Source organism: Mytilus galloprovincialis, chromosome 8, assembly GCF_965363235.1.
Source record: "Mytilus galloprovincialis chromosome 8, xbMytGall1.hap1.1, whole genome shotgun sequence".
Lineage (NCBI taxonomy): Eukaryota > Metazoa > Mollusca > Bivalvia > Mytilida > Mytilidae > Mytilus > Mytilus galloprovincialis.
This window is the reverse complement of record NC_134845.1, coordinates 31558423-31578693: the sequence shown is the minus strand read 5'-3', so window position 1 is coordinate 31578693 and position 20271 is coordinate 31558423. Positions and strand designations below refer to the sequence as shown.

The window sequence follows — 20271 nt, the reverse complement described above, 5'->3', positions numbered from 1 at the left end:
TTTATAGAGTATTTTAAGTAACAAGAGTTAGCTCCCATAGATTCATGTTTACTAACAAACTGAGCGAGCGGCTATTTTCACTTAGGAACAGAATATATTGATTTCTAAAAGATAAATGGTAAGTCTTAACTTAAGATGTGATTAGTCTAATTGAATACATGTATATAGTATAATTGCATGCGTTTATTACTAAGCAAATATTAAGTGCTTAGTCATTTAAAAGTTCTATTTTATATCGTCAAAGTAAGAACCTGTTTTTAATTAGAAACAAAATATAAAGGCAACTGGGATCATGTATTTTGTACATGTGGAGGATATCATTTTTCTCAACAACATCTAGTAAGTCCAGTCATTTTGAAGTATATTGGTTCTCAGGTCATTTCAGACATTTGAGATGAGATAATTTGAAGTTTATTTATATCGAACGGATAACCTGTGGCTAAAGGGAACTAACTCAATTTCTTTAAACGGAAAAAATATATGTAAGTTTTATTACATCAAATTTAAGGTTAGAACATCGATATTTTATGATTCACAATTTAGAAATGATCTTTGTGAACAGGGTTTTATCAAGAATGTCTAAAAAGAATATTATATCGATATACGAGTTTTGAACATAGGTACTAAATAACTGTAGCCTTGGTCAAGGATTTGTATAATAAGATCTTACTATACAAATCCTTGCCTCGGTCTATAGGTGCATATGATTGATGGCATGCAGTAAATGTTAAGACAAAACATGCAAATAAAAAATAATATAAAGACATAATTGAGTAAATAAGCTTTATTATGGGGTCGGCATAGTATAAGATAAGAATTTTATTAATCTAATCAAGAACCCATAAAGGGCATCATTTTACAACACAATATGATTGGAAAAAGCAAAACAGAAAACTAATACCATACTATAACATTATGGACAGGATCATAGCCTAACACAACATGTGTTTTATATAACTATTATATTAAAATGTTATAACAATAAAATATTATATTATTTCAAAATTTTGTTTACATTTGGATCTTATTTCTAAACCTTTAATAATGTAATTTCCTAGGCACATGAGAGTTGGTAAATGCTCATTTGTGAACAGCCAGAAATATTTCTTATCATTAGGTAGTTCTTTAAAATTAGTACAAAAAGTGATAACTTTATCAAATAATGGTTTCCTCTGTTCATCATATAATGGACAATTTACTGTAAAATGGGTCTCATCTTCAATAGAATTTGATCCATGTGATAAGCAGTGATGACATAGACGTTGAGTTCTCTCTATATATTTTTTACTATATCTATCTTTCTCAAGCCTCCTTTACAAAGTCAGTCTTGAGGTTGAAATAATTTTCTAATTTACTATTACCTTGTGATAAGGTTTCAGATCTTTTGACCAACCAAAATGTTTTGAAACTATTACAAAGTTTACCTTTTACAAATTTAATTAATTTATTGAGCTTTGTATCTAAATTTTGTATATCAAGTGATTGAAGTACATATTTCATAGATGAATACCTACAATTAATGTTTTCTGCATCTAAAATTTTATTACAAACATATTAAGCATCATAAAGTAACCCTTTGTCCAACTTTTTAAGCCTGTGTACATATTTTACCATAGATATAATGACAGAAAAATATAGAGGAAATCTTGCAACCTCTGATAACACTGCTAAATTTGAGTATACAATAAAGGTCGTTACATAAGCTTGCTTTACTTTTCTTTACTTTAGTCTGTACCTGTTCTGCTATATGAGACGACACACGTTTCAGTGGTAATTCTATGAAATTGCCAAATAATCGAATACACCAAAATAGTTACGATTGAAATGTTACCAACACCTCTGCTAATCTCTAATGAGATTTTTACCTACATACAATCAAGAATGTAATGTCATAATAGTACATGTACACCATTGAATTAAGTTTGAGTTAAAACAACCAATAATTGGTGGTCAATCCGATGATCTTCCTTTAATGATAAACAATAATGGCTTTAAAAAAAACGATAGTCACTGAAGGGTTAACAAGTATTTAACATGGTTAAGTGGGCTATAAACTGCATGGTATATCTTTTCACCAGGTTCAATCCACCATTTTCTACATAAGAAAATACCTGTACCAAGTCAGGAATATTGTTATCCATTCGTTTGATGTGTTTTATCTTTGATTTTGCCATTTGATTAGGGACTTTCCGCCTTGAATTTCCCTAGGAGTTCAGTATTTTTTTTAAATTTATATTTTACATAGGTTGAATGGTACACCAACGTATACATAATTGGGCATCAGTTTTCCTCATAGTCACACATTTTGGACAGTTGATAGAGGGTACCTTCTTCATCAACAGATCTAGTTCGAAACTGCTTTTTGACAAGCCCAGAACTGATATTTGTTTACTTGGCACTGCAGATAACAATATGCCATCCAGAAATGTAAAACAGGCTATACAAAACAAAGAACAGGATGAGGGAGTAGGAGCCAAAGTCAGGAGGAGTGTAGGAGGTAATCAGGTAATAATTAACAAGAAGCCATGGGCAAACAGAGCCTAGGGATGTAACGAAGTAAGACTTAATTAGTCTGTAGAGTCCAGGGTCATAAGATGCTTAAGGTAGTTAGTTGTGAAATGATGACTATTAGATATTGAGGAAAGCAAATATGGAGGAGTAGAAGCCGAATTATGATAAAGTGACTGTAACGTGACTGTACGTGTAGAAAGTATATTAGGTAAGAGTTAGAGGGCCCAGGTCATAGTTATCTTGTGTGTAAGCAGAGCATATTCTTAGGTGAGAGTAAGAACCAAAATAAGTTTATTCGTATAAGGAGGTGGTATGATTAGGAGGGATAATGACACAGTCAGGAGTTGAACAGAGACTGCTATACAGTTTTGATGTAAGCTGAACTTTTGTCCAAAACATTTTTTGATGAAACGAATTAAAATTTTTATTTAATACATGTATATATACTTAAAGATTTTTGTAGTCTGATAAAAAAGCATTGGAATTGCTTATAATTTGGCCATTTTAAAAATAAATGTATATATTCTTCTTTCAGCTTCGTAACTTTGATCCATTCCTATTACTTGATGATTTTAGAGTTAAAGCCCCTGCTGGCTTTCCTGACCATCCACACAGAGGATTTGAAACGGTATGTTTTATATTATGCAAACATTCATATGATTATAAGCAAAGAAAGCTCAACTATGAATGTATGATATATACTTGGTAACACGTAACGTAAAATGCATCAATGTTTTAATTGAAATAAGATGATTGCCAGTCATTATTTCAATGTTTTCATACATCGTTTTTTTTTTGTAATTTCAATTTGATGTTGGTCCAAAGTTTCATAATACATTATTCTAAAAGAAAAGAGAACCGGGCAATTTGGCTATAGAGTTAAAGATTTTTAAGAAATGAAAAAAAAAACACAAGCTCAAATTCACCTTCTTGCCCATATCATACCTTAATATAGGTCCAAGACGCTCTACGATAACCATGTTCAAAATGGGTGATACTAGTTAAATATATAGATATAACTGGATAAATTGGTGATAAGAATTTTACATTGATATGCTGACTGTGTGAGCTTCATTTGAAATGTGATAGTTCACAGGGGCGGATCCAGGATTTTCGAATGGAGGTCGTAGATTATATTTTCTCGCCGAACGGATCGAGGCGAAATTTTTTAATCACGTAAAATAATTTAAAAAGTGCAAGTAAAAGGGGGGCGTACGCCCTCTACGTCCCCCCTGAATCCGCCACTGTTTTACAAGGTAAACATGTAACAGTCAACATGAAGATATGTCATACTACCCAGATACATAATTCCGGAAAAGCAGCAAATACCAATATTACAGTCTGTGGTTTGACCTGCTGGGGATCAAATCCACGACTTCTCTCTTTTAGGGCAAGCATTCCACCACAAGACCACCAACTTGGAAGCGGTTTGTGACTAAATATATATTGAACAGTAGTTACAGTTCTATCATTAATAGTCTGTCTGCACTGTTCTAATGGTTGTCAGTGAGGTATGACGTAAAGTCATGATACTGTTCAATAGTTCAATTTTGGTACACATCATCGGTGGTCTAATGGTAGCATGCTAGCCTTGGGTGCGGGAGGTTGTGGGTTTGATCCTGGAAAGGTTAACACGAACATTTGAAAATTATAAATTGCTAATTTTCCGCATGTAGACTCAAAAGCAAAGACTAGTCTCGTTTTGTAAATGCAATTTACTTGCTTCTGGACATTTAATAGCCAATGTTTATTATCATTTGCAGGTGACCTATGTTTTAGAGGGTGGAGTGACACATGAAGATTTTTGTGGACACAAAGGGACAATACATCCTGGTGATTTACAGGTACTTTACTACTTTTACAGTGAATACTACACTATATAATGAAGGACAACAGTTGAGAGTATTTGTAGCGAGGTCCCATCAAATATTCCCGAGATTATTGTTCAGTGGGTATTTTCCCGACACTGACAAAATAAAAATAACATATTTTGCCGTCTCTGAATAAAATTAGATAACAATCTGATATGATCGCAATAATAAATGCACGCAATAATTTCTTAATTTACATTATTCATAAACTTAAATTGTCACCATATCTATCTAATTTTTTTTTACAGTTAATTGGCTTTGGTCAGTGAACTCATTTTATACAGCATATTTGAATCATCAATGATTCTTCGAAATGTTGCTATTTTTTTTATATTTTCAACAATACAAAATATATGTTGTACATCGTTTAACAGTGGATGACAGCAGGTCGTGGGATTGTACATTGTGAGATGCCCCATGGTACAGAACAAGCTCATGGACTACAGTTGTGGGTTAACCTGGCAAGTAAAGATAAAATGACAGCACCTGCCTATCAAGAATTGTTAGACAAGGACATTCCTAAGACAAAACAAAATGGTGTCCATGTCAAGGTCATAGCTGGAGAATCATTAGGAATTAAGGTTGGTGTAACCATTGTATTATGTTCAAAAAGAAAATCATACAATGTATATAGAACAAACTTTAAGAGAAAATCCTTGCAGAATGGTATCATCTCAGAAGTCTCCATCCATAGCATTTTATTTTAGAGAACATACATATTATAAAAATACATACAATCCTGTTTTGTCCTTTTTCGTCCATTGATTCAACATCTAAATGTATCTCTACAATGATGAATTGTCAGTCAGTGAATAAATAAACGGTATGAATTATCAAAGTCTCGCTCCTTTTGGAACTAATGCATGTGATTTCATAATTTTTTTTCTGTTTACTTGATTTATATCTTCTTAATGCATTTACAATATTTAAATATCAAGAGACTACAGTTGCCTCTAATTTGTGAATGTAGATGTCAGAAAAAAAGTGCAATTCAGCTTGAAAACATTTACAAATAAAAACAGAACCCATTTACCCAATCAAAGCAGTAAAGGTATTTGACTTTTTAGTTTGTTCCATATTTACACCAACATTACGTTATGCATTTTTTTTTAAATCTCTTGTTTATACAAAAATACCAGATACCAAAATGCTAGCTGTACTCTTTAATTGATATTTTATATTTTAGTCCCCTGTTTACACAAGAACACCAACAATGTACTTAGACTTCCAGCTAGAACAAGGAGCTGTTCTTAATCAACCTATACCTCAAGGGTGGAATAGTTTTATATATACTTTATCTGGGAAGGCAACGTTTGGTAAGACATATATAAATCCTGACATCTTTTGATAGCTATTTAACTGTTTTATGAATACAACATTAACTACGCTGGGATTTATATTTGTTTAATTTTGAGAATATAATAAATAAATATGACAGTTGTTTTCTATCCTGTGAACTTTTTATTTTGTCATGTGATAAGGAACCTTCCAATTTGAATTTCCCTTGAAGTTCGGTATTTTTGTTATTTTACTCTTTACTATTTTATTCTCAGTATTTATTTTACTAATGCTTTTCTACTTAAGGAATATATGTATTACCCAAGCTGTATTTTGGCTAAATTTTTAGGAATGTTAGCTAGGTCCTTAATGCTCTTCAACTTCGTACTTTATTTGGCCTTTTTAATGTTTTTTGTTTTGAGCGTCACTGATGAGTCTTTTGTAGATGCAATGCGCTTCTGACGCAAATACAAAATTTCAATTCTGACATCTTAAATGATTTTATTTGTAAGGAATATAATTGCCAACTTTTCTGTTCGTAGTATTATCAAATATAGGCACCTAAGTAAAAAAAGATAGAAGTAAAACTTCTATAGAAATTGTTTGGATTCAATGGCAAACTGAAAGAGCTTGTATATTTCTATAGGTGAGGGTTCAGCTGCCAAACAACATGAAGCTCACTATACACTTGTTTTAGATCAAAATGGCGATGGGATTAGAGTTGAAAACAAGGTAGGCGTGATATAAGTTTAATAATATTCATGATCATACACAATTTTAGAAACTTTTATTAATACAATAATTATAAGTTGTTCAAAAGAAATAAATTATAAACAAACATTTGATTTGTTTGAAAAAGTTAAAAGTAAATCCCATAGAAAACTTTATAGATCTGGAGTCGGTTCACAAAATCTTACGATTAAGATCGAGCTTAAGTCATGAACAATTCAGTATATTTAAGATAATTCTTAGTCGTATGTTATTTTTTGAAACCTACTCCAGTATCCTAGCTTCCTATTCTGCTGTTAAATGGCATGCTGTTATTTGGTCAGCGAAGCAATATCCATTACAGAATGTTAAACAATATATACACATGGAAAAAAGTATTGCAACACCAAATTGAAATTGAAATAAAAAAAACACTTTTTATTTTTTTGTGATATAATTTGGTAAAATAGAACAACTTAAACATTATTTAAGTATCACCTGAGCTTAATCAATAAATATCGAGTCGATAAGTTTTTATCTGCACATGCAGCTACTGTACCCGTAAACAGCAAAACAGATGTTTTCATCCTCATTGTTTTCAACACTTCAAATAACAAAGTTTTTAAAGTTATGTGATTGACACCTTGTAATGGGTCCTAGACAACTCTAAACTGCAGCAAGATGGCATATTATCAGCATGAGAGAAGAAGGGATGTCGCTGTAACAACTGCACGTATTGTTGGTCATCACCATTCCACTATAATTCGTTTTGAGTTAAAAATAAGGCAATAAACGATGTTCAAGACCTTTCGAGATAAAGAAGACCCCCTATGCCATTTGCTAGGGAAAATCAAGCATAATGAAGGTTGGTCAGAAGGAAACCCATTCATACAATACAATCCTAAAAATGAGAGTGGTGGGTATACAGGAGCTTTTTAACAAGAACTGTTCGTGATAGACTCATCGCTACTGGTTATCGTGCGATAAGACCATTTCAGAGACCTTTGCTTACAAACAGACACACAGTTTTCCTTATCCAATGTAGTGCAGAGCTCGCTAAAATTGAAAATTAGCATCGTGGAGGAAGATCCATTGTTCCAATGGAACTCGGTTCATCTTCCTTGGACGGATCGTAGCCCGGATTTGAACCATATCGAGCATATATGGAACACTATTGGGCGGAACGTGCGCGAAAGGACACCCCAGTTCAAACACATCATGGAATAAACAATGCTCTTCATCAGAAATGGTTGCTGCTACCTTAGCAACAAATTAGTCGATTTTTGGCAGGAATCAGAAGACGTTTGAATGGAGGCTGCGCACAAAGTATTAATTCTTTGGCGTATAACGATCAACCATGATGTGAACAGTCATCTGAAGATTAATTTTGAAATGTCTGACATTGTAAGGTTCGACTACAGTAAAAGTTGTAAAATGCAATTTTTTGTACAAAAAACATTTCATTTTGTTATTAAAATTGTGGTTATATAAATCATTTTTTTTTCAAACGTTTTTTGTTCGTTTCAATGCCAATGTTATCATAAACTATGTTTCAATAATATTATACAAATATTTTATTATATTCCATCCAAAAAAAGAGGTTGATTTTTCAAATTTTAAAAAATCAAGGTGTTGCAATACTTTTTTCCATGTGTATATATGAATCTGTTCTGTTTTTTCCAGAGTCCAGAGTTGTGTCGTTTTGTGTTGATAGGCGGTAAACCTCTAGGAGAGCCCGTTAAACAGCATGGTTAGTTTAATAGTAATGTTAATAACTGTTAAAAAATTGAAATGAAAAGACGGTTTGTTTGGCACTGTGAAAGTTTAAAGTCCGTCAATTAAATGTTCCAAAAAAGATTATTAATAATACTCTGCACAATACTGACACGAAAAGAAAGAATATGGTTTAAAATAAAGGTAACAGAAGTAAACTACTATTCAATAGTCATTAATCGGAAAGGACTACTTGTTGGCAACTGTCATATACCTGTCTTGGTTTAAGTCACACAAGACGATATATCATGCTAGGTAAATAATAAAAAAATATAAGTTTTCATAATCAGCAATCTTATGCAACACCAACAATGCATTTCGTCTATTCCAGATTGTAAACCAACAGAGCATAACGCATAGGCATGGCATCATTGATTGCTATAAAAAGTAGTTGTGTTTCTGTAACTCTGCATGCATTTACACCAGTTCGAACAGTTTGATGTATTTTTGATAAATACAACCCCCTTTGAGTTCATGGAAATATATTTGGACTTTTCTCCTCATGATTATTTTTATTTACCATGAGACTAACCCTTGGCACTGGATCTTAAACCTTGGCTAGTGAAGATGTATAGGCGATCAGAGTTTGTGACTTTTCTTCTTTTATCATGACATTTCTTCTCTCTTAAAACATTCAGCACCTTAAAGTGCAAAATTGAAGAATTTGTGTAATGTTGTATGCTTGTATACCACGGTTAAGTAGTCCTGTAGAATTGTTTTGACCTTCAAACCTATATTTGACAGGCCCATTTGTGATGAATACACCAGAAGAAATACAGCAGGCCATGTTTGATTATCAAATGGGAAAGAATGGTTTTGAAAATGCATCCAGATGGGAATCTGACTATGTGAAACGACGATAATTAAACAATTAATCTATATTATTGTATCTTTCGTTGATTTGTTCAAACATGTACTTTAAGGAGGCTCGCGGGTATAAAATTTTCAGAAAAAATTAAACATTTATTTTTCATTACAAATTTTATTTATTACCTTTAGTAGTTGTTACTTTATCATATGGTACAAAAATCTTTCCAAAAAACCAATTCGTGTTGGCCCTAGGTGACTTTTAAAATGAAGATATCATTGAAAAAGCTCCAAATTATCTCCCTTTGGTGCAAAAATGCCATTTTTTGGAACTAAAATTGAAATATCTTTTTTAACCAATCGGTGACCTATATTTTTTATTGTTGTTTTCGAATAAGTTGTACATAAACTAAATAATTGTAAAATTTAAGCGATTTCTGTAATTTAAATCTTTTTTTATTTCGATATTACTTCTGTTTCTCCTATTAGTTCAACAGAAAAAAAGGACATTAACAAAAATGTATGCTTCTTTCGATGGCAGATTGTGACCGTAAATGAACGGTGACCCCAGTTTTTTATTTCATTTTTCTTTTAAGTATAAGATAAAGTTCATTTATAGAAAAATATAGCGAAGTCTTATATTAAATAAAAATTTCGATTTAGACCCGCGAGCCCCCTTAAGTGACATTTTTTGGATATATGCAGATTTTGCAATCATCGTCATGTGAAGGACAAGATTGGATAAATTATTACTTTCACATCGTCATTTATTTCAATTTTCGTTTTGCCGCCTTTTATTTTACCATTTTCTATTAACATTATGTCAGTTGGTTGCTGTTGATCAATTTGTCATACACACAGTACTATATATTCTAGTTAGTGACCAATTTATCCATTTAGGTCCTTTTGTTATGTGTACAGATGAAGAAATCAAACAAGCTCTGGATGATTACAGACAGGGGGAAAATGGTTTTGAAAAGGCACATACTTGGAACTCTTGGGTTGCATATGAATAGTAAAGTCTGTGTTCGTGTTACCTTGTACATGACTTTTGCAGTGTTGGATATATTAAAAAAGGACAAATATATCCCGAAAATATGACACCGACGAATAAAACACTTTTCAGTGTTAAACGTAAAAGAACTACAGCTGTCAGAAATATAGCCTGGTCTTGTCTACAATTATTTTACACTGATTATTGATCTATATCATTATCACATGTTTAAAACTAAGAATGAATATAATTAATTATTACGTAATAAGCAATTGCTTACTGTAACCCTTAGGAGATATTGTGTTAAGTTTTCTCCCTATTACTTAAATGATCACAGCATCCTTTTTGAACATTAACAAGTTTTGAGCTTCACCTTCATATATGACTTTATATTCTGTTATTTTCCTAGAATGTAAGAAAACTTTTGGTCAGTAACATTTGGGTCTGAGGAGGTACCGGTACACATATTCAGAATGCAGATTTGAGAAGGATTTCGAATACTCTACATTCACCATAAAAACCAAAACTCAATTGAAAACAGTGACATTGGTCCTCAATACTCTTCAACTTCGTACTGTATTTGACCTTTAAACATTATTTGATTCGAGCGTCACTGATGAGTCTTTTGTAGACGAAACACGCGTCTGGTGTAAATATAAAATTGCATTCCTGGTATCTATATGAGTTTATTTACCAATATATCATGCCTCTTGAAGTGACATACATATTTCTGATGTGATATTAAGTTTCTGTTGTATGCATATCATACTTCTGTGTTTAAAAAGTAATAATGTTCTCTCGTAAATGATGTCCATATTTGTTTATCATGATAAGTAGATCTAAATATCATTGTTGTTACATGTTATGTTTAAATATTTTATTTAATAAATTGTGATAATTTTTGTTTTATGAATATGCTAATACATTGTTTTATTAAAGACGTGTTGCCCTTCTCTTATTACAATCCAATCAAATTATCGGGATGTCAGATTTTGTGTCTTAACCCATTATTAAAACTTTAAATTTGCCTATAATTTTGTCCTTATCTGATAGTTCGTAATTCAAACACACCTACTCTGTTATGATGACTCATTACAGTACGTCTTAAGATATTTCGTTTTAGCTAATGTGCTTTGTCTACGTGCCTTTTTGTTTATATTTGCTGATTAATTCTTTGTTTTATAGTGATAACGATTATAACACAATTTTGACTGATGTACCTCTATTTTTGAACATTTTTATCTATTATGTCTGTTTGTTTTGTTCACTTATTTTTGTCAATATAATGGAATCTTATGCGACTGTCATACAAATGAGAGGTTAAGCTGCCTATAAATCCAGGTTTAATCAACCATTTTCTGCATAAGAAAATGCCTGTACAATGTCAGGAGTATAACAATTTCATACATTGGTTTGATGTGTTTGAGCTTCTGATTTTTGTCATTTGTTTAGAGACTTTCCGTTAATAATTTTTCGTTGAGTTCGGTATTTTTGTTATTTACCTTTACATTAGGTGTATTTCAAACACACCTTCTCTGTTATTGTCTTGATCCTGATGACTCATAACAATCTAAAGGTATTTTATTTAGCTCAAATTTATGTTTTGAAGTTATGTGAATTTGTAATGTTAGAAATAGAGAAAAAAGCATCAAAGTATTTTGTGTTAAACCTGAATATGGTTGGTTTACTTTTTATTTACTATAATGTCTAGTACAAAATCACGACTTTGGCTTAAGGTTCGTGTGGACCCTACTGCTAAAATGGCCGTATTTTCACCTCAAAATTTACTCTGAGGACAGACAACCTGTGCATCTTTAAAAGTTTTAACGCATGGCATGCCCTAGATAAATAAAATTCAAATGCATCGTATGATTTAGAAAATTCATAACTTAACTCGATTTTGCCGTGCACTTTTTTTCGTCCCTGAAGAAAATGATAAAATTAACAAACAGTTGAGTTTCCCTTGATATGGTCCACTCAGGTACACAGTTTACCAATTATTGTCAGGTATCTATTGTCCATTTGTTGTCCATGTCAATTAATACGCTCACTTCAATTATTACCTGTGGGGAAATTTTCAAACCTGTTTCCCAATTTGGGTTTGTTTTTGCACCTTCTGGAGGAATGAAAAAACAGTGCACTGCCAAATCCTGGTTAGTTTTTATTTTTCTAAAACATAAAACATATTTGAAATTTATTTATCTAGGGCATGCTATGTCTGAATTTTTTTACAGATGCGCAGGTTTGTCTGTACTAAGAGTAAATTTTGAGGTAAAAATACGGCCATTTTAGCCAAAGGATCCACATGAACCTTAATGTCACCAAAACATGTGCAAAATTACAGAGCAGAACTCCGTATAAGATTTGTCTGAAGCAGTCTCAAGTTTTCTGTACAAAACACACTTGCACGCCGCAAAAGGGATTTACTCAGACACGAATTCGGTTACTCACCGCACATAAATAATCATCAGCATCAATATTTACAAATGACAATAAAGCTTCAAGAAGATCTTTAAGAAGTGACACACCAATTTTGAAAATCTTGAACATATCTGCCTACTAATTTGTCTTTCATTACTTCATATGGTTCCTTTTAAATCATATGAAGGCCAACCCTGACAAGTTTCAGGCAATAGCCATTTGCAAGAAAACTGAAAATAAATATATTTTATTTAATCTAGATGTCAGTGTCAGTGTCAGTGTTCCTCCTGCAGATCTCAGTGAGCTGTAGATCAGTTATTTATTTATCTTGTATACTCTGGCTTTTAAATTTTGAGGCATAACTTTTTATTTCTGTTTTAAGTGCTTGACTACCTTTAGTGCTTTATAATAGCTATTGCATGAATGTTACTTTATCTGCATTTTATGTTTGCTTAATATGCTCTAATTGTGCTTATTAATTGCTTGATAACATTATTTATTTTGCATGATGTCCTTTATGTTTTATATGTTTTATGTATTGTCAAATATGTATGTCGGATAAAAGCTCTACAGAGCTTAAGTTGTATTGTTATATGTATAACCGACTTTAAATGCATCTTTTTATTTATTTATTATTATTGTTTTTGTGAAAAAAATAAAAACGAACTTCAAGGATAATGCAAAACTGAAAGTCCCTTAACATATGACAAAACCAAGATAATCAGACATTATGTGATTTAAAACAGTTCATATTCAGTAAAATAAGTGTGAAATTACAATACGTTTGTAGAAAGTTTCCTTTGGGAGATAATTATTTTTTCTTTCAAAAAATCTTTTTCCAAAAGAATGATGTGTAAGTTTATCTCCCCATGGAAAATTATCAATAACGTGTTGTTATTTCACACATATTTTACTGAATATATGATGTTTTAATTCAAATGATGTCCGATACTTATGAATATAGAAGACTTTTCGAAAGAAAAATTATATAAATGCTTAGTTTGGACATTTTTATAGCAACTCAAAAAAGAGGGACGAAAGATACCAAAGGGACAGTCAAACTCATAAATCTAAAACAAACTGACAACGCCATGGCTAAAAATGAAAAAGACAAACAAACAACAGCACACATGACACAACACAGAAAACTAAAGAATAAACAACACGAACCCCACCAAAAAACTAGCTGTGATCGCAGGTGCTCCGGAAGGGTAAGCAGATCCTGCTCCACATGTGGCACCCGTTGTTTTGCTTATGTGATAACAAATCCGGTAAATAGTCTAATTCGGTAGGTCAAATTCATGAAATGGAAGGGGATTGTAGTTACGACGTAAGGAACATATCCGATACCATTTGTGAAACGGTTATACCATAACGGTCAACCAACTCGTAAATGCGTCCGTAAAATGTATGAAGGGATGATTTCAACTTCACCATTTGGAACTCTTGGTTTAATAGCTTCCTTGTGAGCAGCAACCCTCTATCAAGAAAATCATGATATGAAATGCAAGCACGGGAATATCGTATCAATTGGGAGATATATACCCCGTATGCAGGTGCTGCTGGAATGTTGCTACTTAGAAATGGAAAAAGTAAAATCACAAAAATACTGAACTCAGAGGAAAATCAATTCGAAAAGTCCATAATCACATGACAAAATCAAATAACAAAACGCATCAAAAACGAATGGAATGAAAGTTCACAATTAGAAAGCTGTAATAATCTCTTTTGTCGTAAAGTTTTGTTTTCAACCGGCCCGCATTTTCAATTTCTAGATGCAAGTCAAGATATGAGGCCGACTTAACTGTATCTGTAGTATCCATTTATCTCTAGCTCGATGGGATAGATTAGATGCGTTCCACATAGTCACCAAATTTTGAATTATTTAGTGAAAGAACATCATCTATATAGCGAAAAGTAGAGTTAAAGGATATTGCTAACTTCTTATCTTTCTTCCTAAGAAGTTCCTACACAATTACCTTTCACCTTTAGTATGGTAATAACTATAAAATATCTATGCAAACTGTAAGACTGATTTTGACACATCAACTTTAAAGTGGACAAAAATCATATAGGTTTGTAAGTATATTTTATTTCTTCACCTTGCACTTTCACATTTTGACCCGTTGAACAGTTTGGTTTTATAAAACAAATTGCAATTTGGTCAGAATATTGAATGAGTTGCAAGAGTTTGACAGCAACATACCAGTCAAGGCACTGTACGATTGGACGCGAGGGCACCTGCCTTGTGCGTGATTCTAACTTACAACCTCAGGGTTGACAGGGTAGTGATTCCGTCTGTCGACTACTTTGACCTCCCGGTCACAGAGGGGAGGTCAGACCTGTACCTAACCCCAAGAAACAAGCTTAGGATATCTCATTTTGCTTGAAACTGTTCATAAATTTCTAAAGAAAGCTCTGGTCACTTATAGTTTCTGTTTTACGAATAGATATTCGTATACCAATTGTTTCATTACAGTTTCAAGTTTTATTACAAATTTTATGCAGATATTGGATTAAGTCACTTTAAATTTGTTACAGATGCACGTCGCTTATAACAACCCTTTCAATATAGGCTACTACGATAATCATGACAAATACAGTTTCTTCATGTACCCATATCAAATTGTACAAGTTGATCGTTCAACCATGCTTACTCAGATGTTTTTACTCTTCATGTGTTATTTTTAAATGTACAGTACAATGTAAAAATGTATATATGGAGTTCAGTTTCTATGGGTAATAACAAACTAGTGTTTTTCTACCACATGAAAATGTGCCTGTCATAAGTGCCTTGAACATCATCAGTCATCTATAATCAAGCTATTATTTTTTTAATGTGCTAGTGGAAGAATTTTTATCACTATTACCTGTATGTCAGTTCCGACATACCTAGCCTCACTCAGGGTAATTTAGAACTTAACATAAGGTATAGATAATAGATATATTATTGCAGACCATATATTCAGTTATTTTAGGTTGCTGCCTCATAGATGCACACCACACACTTTCTTTTTTATATCAACACAACAACACCTTTTGTTGTTTGGAAACCAACTCAAGTAATAACAAATTTAAACAAACCAAATAATTTTCCCTTTCTTTTAATTTCTGACATGTATATATATGTACAAATCTTTGTACAATGTGTACACAAAGCTAATATATACATAGGTATCACATAAATATAGTACATATAAAATTGCATAATGTTTAGTGTGGCAGAGACAACGAACACAAAAGTACAATGTTCATGATAAGTATAGATTTATAAACAAATAAACAAATTTTGTAATTACATAATAAATTTTCTTTTTGAAAATGAGTAACCTTCCTGAAAGCTTAACAGTGATACGAAAATAAAGAAAAAAGTTCATAAATCCAATAATTCCATGTGTGATTTTGTTCACATATACAGAAGCTATACGTCAATTGGATCGATTTGTATGAAGAAAAAATAATGTGGAGAATATCCAAACAGGTCTACATAATTGATAGACGTAACTAATGTAAGAGACGATTGGCCAAAACAACAAAATAAACTGTGCATAAATCCATTTAATCAGCAGCAATATATATGGGGATAGTTTTCCAAAAGTAACCTTACAACTTGCATGAACCTATTAATTATAAACCTATAAAACAAGACGCAACACCCATTTCATCAAAGAAACCTTAACTGTCAAATAGAATTAATAAAATTAAGAATATTCCTATTCAGATAATATATGAAACAAATATACTGTTCGGAAAAATGCTGCTGTGATATTTGAATTGATGCATGCTCTAATATTCAAAACAAAACAAAAATGGAAACATATAAATAACAAATTATTGACATATAAAAACAAATAACATAATCAATAACAATTAACATCAAAATATTGTGACAGCACTCTATAAAAGTTTGTTTTCAGCCGTGGCATTCAGATAATAATAAATTGCTGTTTGTATAAATAAACCAAACAGATCAATTTAATAATGTTTAAACAACTGCAACTAGAAGACTACATCAAGTCAGCAATGTTAAAGATGCATGTGCAAAATGTATTGAAAAAGATGAAATATAAAAATTCTATCCATTTCATTTTTCTTGTAAGTTTTTTTTATTGTACCAGAAAATTATAACAGATGTCATCATTCAAATCTATTCTTATAATTCTAGGGATTTGATCTTTTTTTTTTCAGGCATGAATTGATAGCCATTACATTGGAAGATATATTTAAAATTGCTTCACATTATTTTCTAATAAACAAGACAACGAATAGTTAACATTTTTAATTATACATCTAACTTTCTAGATATTACAAACAGATTTCTGAACATCCGGTTTCCACTACAATTACACATTTCTGAAAGCACTTGACACGTGTGTCTATATATATCACAACTGTTTGGTGCGACATTCATGACGACGTAAAAAATTATGACATAAGTTCTAAAAGTAAGATTCCTGTGTGTTCTTTATTATATTTAAAAGTTATAAAGAAAAATAATGAAGGCTTTTAGTTTTTATTTTAAAAGAACACTTGTTTTCATTTCTATGCTTTACTTTTTTTGAGAAGATTGTCATGTGCAATTGAACATATTAGATTTCCATGTAATCATTGGTAACAAATCTGCTTTCCTAATCATTGTAATGAAAACAATTAAACTGAATTGACAGAAATTTGAGCAAAGTAATATCTAATGTTAGTGTCTATTGATTGTGATTCCATTGAATCATGTATCTTCATATTCAGAAATTATTGCATTTATTTATTATTATTGTGATTTTTGAAGAATGGATAAAAAGGTAAAATTATGTATTGTGATTGTTGAAAAATCCTTATACTCGATATAAGTATAAATATCAGAATGCAAGTTTTTATCATTGTAATATTTTCCTAGTGCATTATTCACATTAATAAATGTCTTGTTATAATAACTGAATTTACAGTATCTTAATATTCTTATTCATGCATAGAAAATGAAATTTCTCACAAAGACACATTTTTTTAAAGATGTTTGGTAGATGCAAGCAGCACGTTACTGTAAACTTCTAGCACCTTTTAAACTCAATGAAAGATTTAATCAAATCTCAATGATAGCATTTACTGCTGGATAATTGTCATATAAATTATTGTAAAGTTATTTGAAAGAAAGACTTCAGAATTTGTAAGTACCCTTAAAACATCTTTGTAAATAAAACAATATTAACCAGACTAGAATAAAAATCATTTGTACAAAACATAACATTATGATAAAGTGTGATATAAAACAGCCATAAAATACAGCTTGCATAAATAAAACTTGCCATGAACAAAAATAATAGTATTTGATTAGTTTTCAATAGATATAAATTTCACTGCAGCATACTGAGTCACAGGAAGATACACAGTCACACAAAGATACACAAAGTCACACAAGATACACAGTCACATAAAGATACACACAGTCACACAAGATGCACATTGTAACATAAAGATACACAAAGTTACATAATGATGCACAAATACATAAAGATACACAATAATTATCCTGTCATCTATTTTATCATGTGACAATGGTCAAGATGGTATCTTTGATGAGATTTTATGATAACAGATATTGTTACCAGGAAAGTTCCGTTCACAAACTTTGAAATTTAGACAAATCATGAAATTGTCAGCAACAGCAAACCATTTTAAAAAGAGAAGAATCAGGGAAAAAAAAGTTAAAATAAAACCTAAAAGACAGGGGTTGTCTTTGAAATTGCTTAATTTAAACTCTTCCAAAATAAGGCACTTTCAGTATCAGACGACTTCAACATAAAACACAAGCTAATTTAGTTCATTAAATGAACCAACATTTTTTCTAATACCCAGTTGCAAACTTTCAATTCATTATATTTTTTCATAACAATACCTGATTTACAATAATAACAAGAATTTTTGAAAAGATACGTCCCTTTTTAAGAAAAAAAAACCCTAAAAACTAGTTTCAAAGCTGTTATTTATTCAGCTGCTGATGAAAACTACAAGAACTAGTGATCAGTATGTGACTCGAGTAAACTTTGTGTAATGACAGGCTTAACAGCTTATACTAGTTTGTATGATTCAGTAAGCTAGTTTTGAGTGAAAAACTGTTTGATCTGAAGTGACTCAAGAGTAAGCTGGTAAAAAATTAAAGCCAAGCTTAACTGACTAGTTTAATCATGTCAATCATAAATGACAAATGGAATGATTCAAAGCACAATATAATCAATCAGACATGGTACTGATGAAACTACTTCACAAAAATCAATGAATACATTGCACATTATCATATCTATTATAGTATGTATAAGCATAAACTCAATGTGATTATGACCTAAAGTATGGACAAATGCCTTTTTTTAGAAATCATATATACCCTTGATGTATTTTTGTCCAATAATTTATATAAGTTTAACATCTTGTTTTATTCACATTAGCAGTTCAAAATTGAACTAAAATTGGATTAAAAAATTGATTAATTCTTAAATGACAATGGTGTACAGCCATGGAAAGTTCAAGATATAGAAATTTTAAACAATTTTTCAATCAACTACTTATATTTAAGATGTTGGAAATATTTTGATAAGGCATCTGTATTCTGAAATTCTTAAAATATGTAAGACTCAAACATTAGATTGATCATTCCATTTAGAATCTCAACAAAAGATTTATTTCCACTATGGGGAGAAAGTTGTATTATTATAACTAAATCAAATAATCAATGAATATTTCTAATCTTCACTGCCAGTATGGCATGTCTAAAAATCAATTGTTCATCCAAATGTATTCTAATATTAAGATCTTTCATATTTGGACTTGAAAAAAATTGAAACACATATCAAGCAGAGGTAGACTTGTATGATAAAATCTCTACATTAAAAACAAGCAATCTGTAAAATATGATGTACATCTATAAAAATACAATGGAACACTGAAAGCTCTTACTCAAGACTGTAAAAAGTCGATTTTTCTATCATATTTATTGTAAAAAAGGTACTAATGAGGGGATAGCTAGCAAGTTACTTAAAAAGGTACAATGGATTGAACCTTCAAAATTTGTATAAGTGATTAGTCACCAAAACATTGGAGCAATTGTCTAGCTGATCTAGGTCATTTGGGTTCAAAGATTCCCACTGTATCTTTACTGAAAATACTGTATAACGATTATAAAAATATCTACATAGCAAGTCTGTTAAATTTGAAAATTAAATAAAGTAAGTATCTAATGTCCGATAAAATTCTAAACAGAATGGATTATAACTGTTACAAAAACTAAATTTATAAAATTGTTTATCATGATTTCTATAAGATATTGTTCAGCTATCACTACACAGATGTGAACCTTATATTAAGTAATTTGCTCACTTGATACAAATGAACATGAAAGGCGAGATATTAACAGCACTATATCTATCCAATCATTATAAATACATCACTATAATTCAGCAGACAGACTACAGACTTCTAGGTAAGTGGTACATCTCTCCAGCAAATTACAACTAAGAATGCAGTGTTCTAATTTGTGGATTTTCTTGTACTATAAAAGCCTGTATAATGCAGATATATTATTCTATCAAATTATATGTTTATCTGCAGAAGGATCTATCATCCTTGTTGTATGGTATATCCTTTATTTGCCTAGGTACCAATACAGTTTTTGATCACAGATTTATATTGCATTATAAAAGAAATATTGCATCAATCTATATATTCAACATAGTTTTCAGGTACCAGTCCAGTTTTTCCATTTAATTGTCCTTCTAACCAGCCTGGCTCTTTGGAAGCTCGTACTGAAATCAAAGTATACATTGATTTAATGTAATATCTTAATTTAACATAATTTTTCTACTGTCAAGAGGATCTCCACTATTAATTGTATATTTATTATCATTATTGTATTATATCCTGACA

The 20271-nt window shown here is 31.2% G+C and overlaps 2 protein-coding genes across 7 annotated transcripts in view; one reads left to right on the top strand and one right to left on the bottom strand.

The window, feature by feature from the left end:
* Positions 1-19: 19 nt before the first annotated feature.
* On the top strand, positions 20-10845 carry LOC143085562 (pirin-like). 2 transcript variants are annotated; one of them, XM_076261992.1, is made up of 9 exons: positions 20-118; positions 2246-2505; positions 3047-3139; positions 4275-4355; positions 4757-4963; positions 5569-5698; positions 6307-6392; positions 8052-8118; positions 9849-10845. In XM_076261992.1, the coding sequence occupies exons 2-9, from the start codon at positions 2251-2253 to the stop codon at positions 9962-9964; spliced, it is 1035 nt and encodes a 344-aa protein (XP_076118107.1). In that variant the 5' UTR covers positions 20-118; positions 2246-2250; the 3' UTR covers positions 9965-10845. The 2 variants fall into 2 exon arrangements, with proteins under 2 accessions (XP_076118107.1, XP_076118106.1); XM_076261991.1 differs by lacking the exon at positions 9849-10845 and adding an exon at positions 8886-9022.
* Positions 10846-19716: 8871 nt separating this feature from the next.
* Positions 19717-20271, bottom strand: part of LOC143085565 (rho GTPase-activating protein 26-like) — a 67214-nt gene continuing 66659 nt past the window's right edge. For 4 of the 5 annotated variants that reach the window (XM_076261999.1, XM_076262002.1, XM_076262000.1 and 1 more), the window contains one exon: positions 19721-20150. In XM_076261999.1, the coding sequence (XP_076118114.1) occupies positions 20059-20150 (92 nt within the window). In that variant the 3' untranslated portion in view covers positions 19721-20058. Of the gene's footprint in view, positions 20151-20271 lie in introns of all 5 variants that reach the window. The other variant, XM_076262001.1, reaches the window with a different exon arrangement.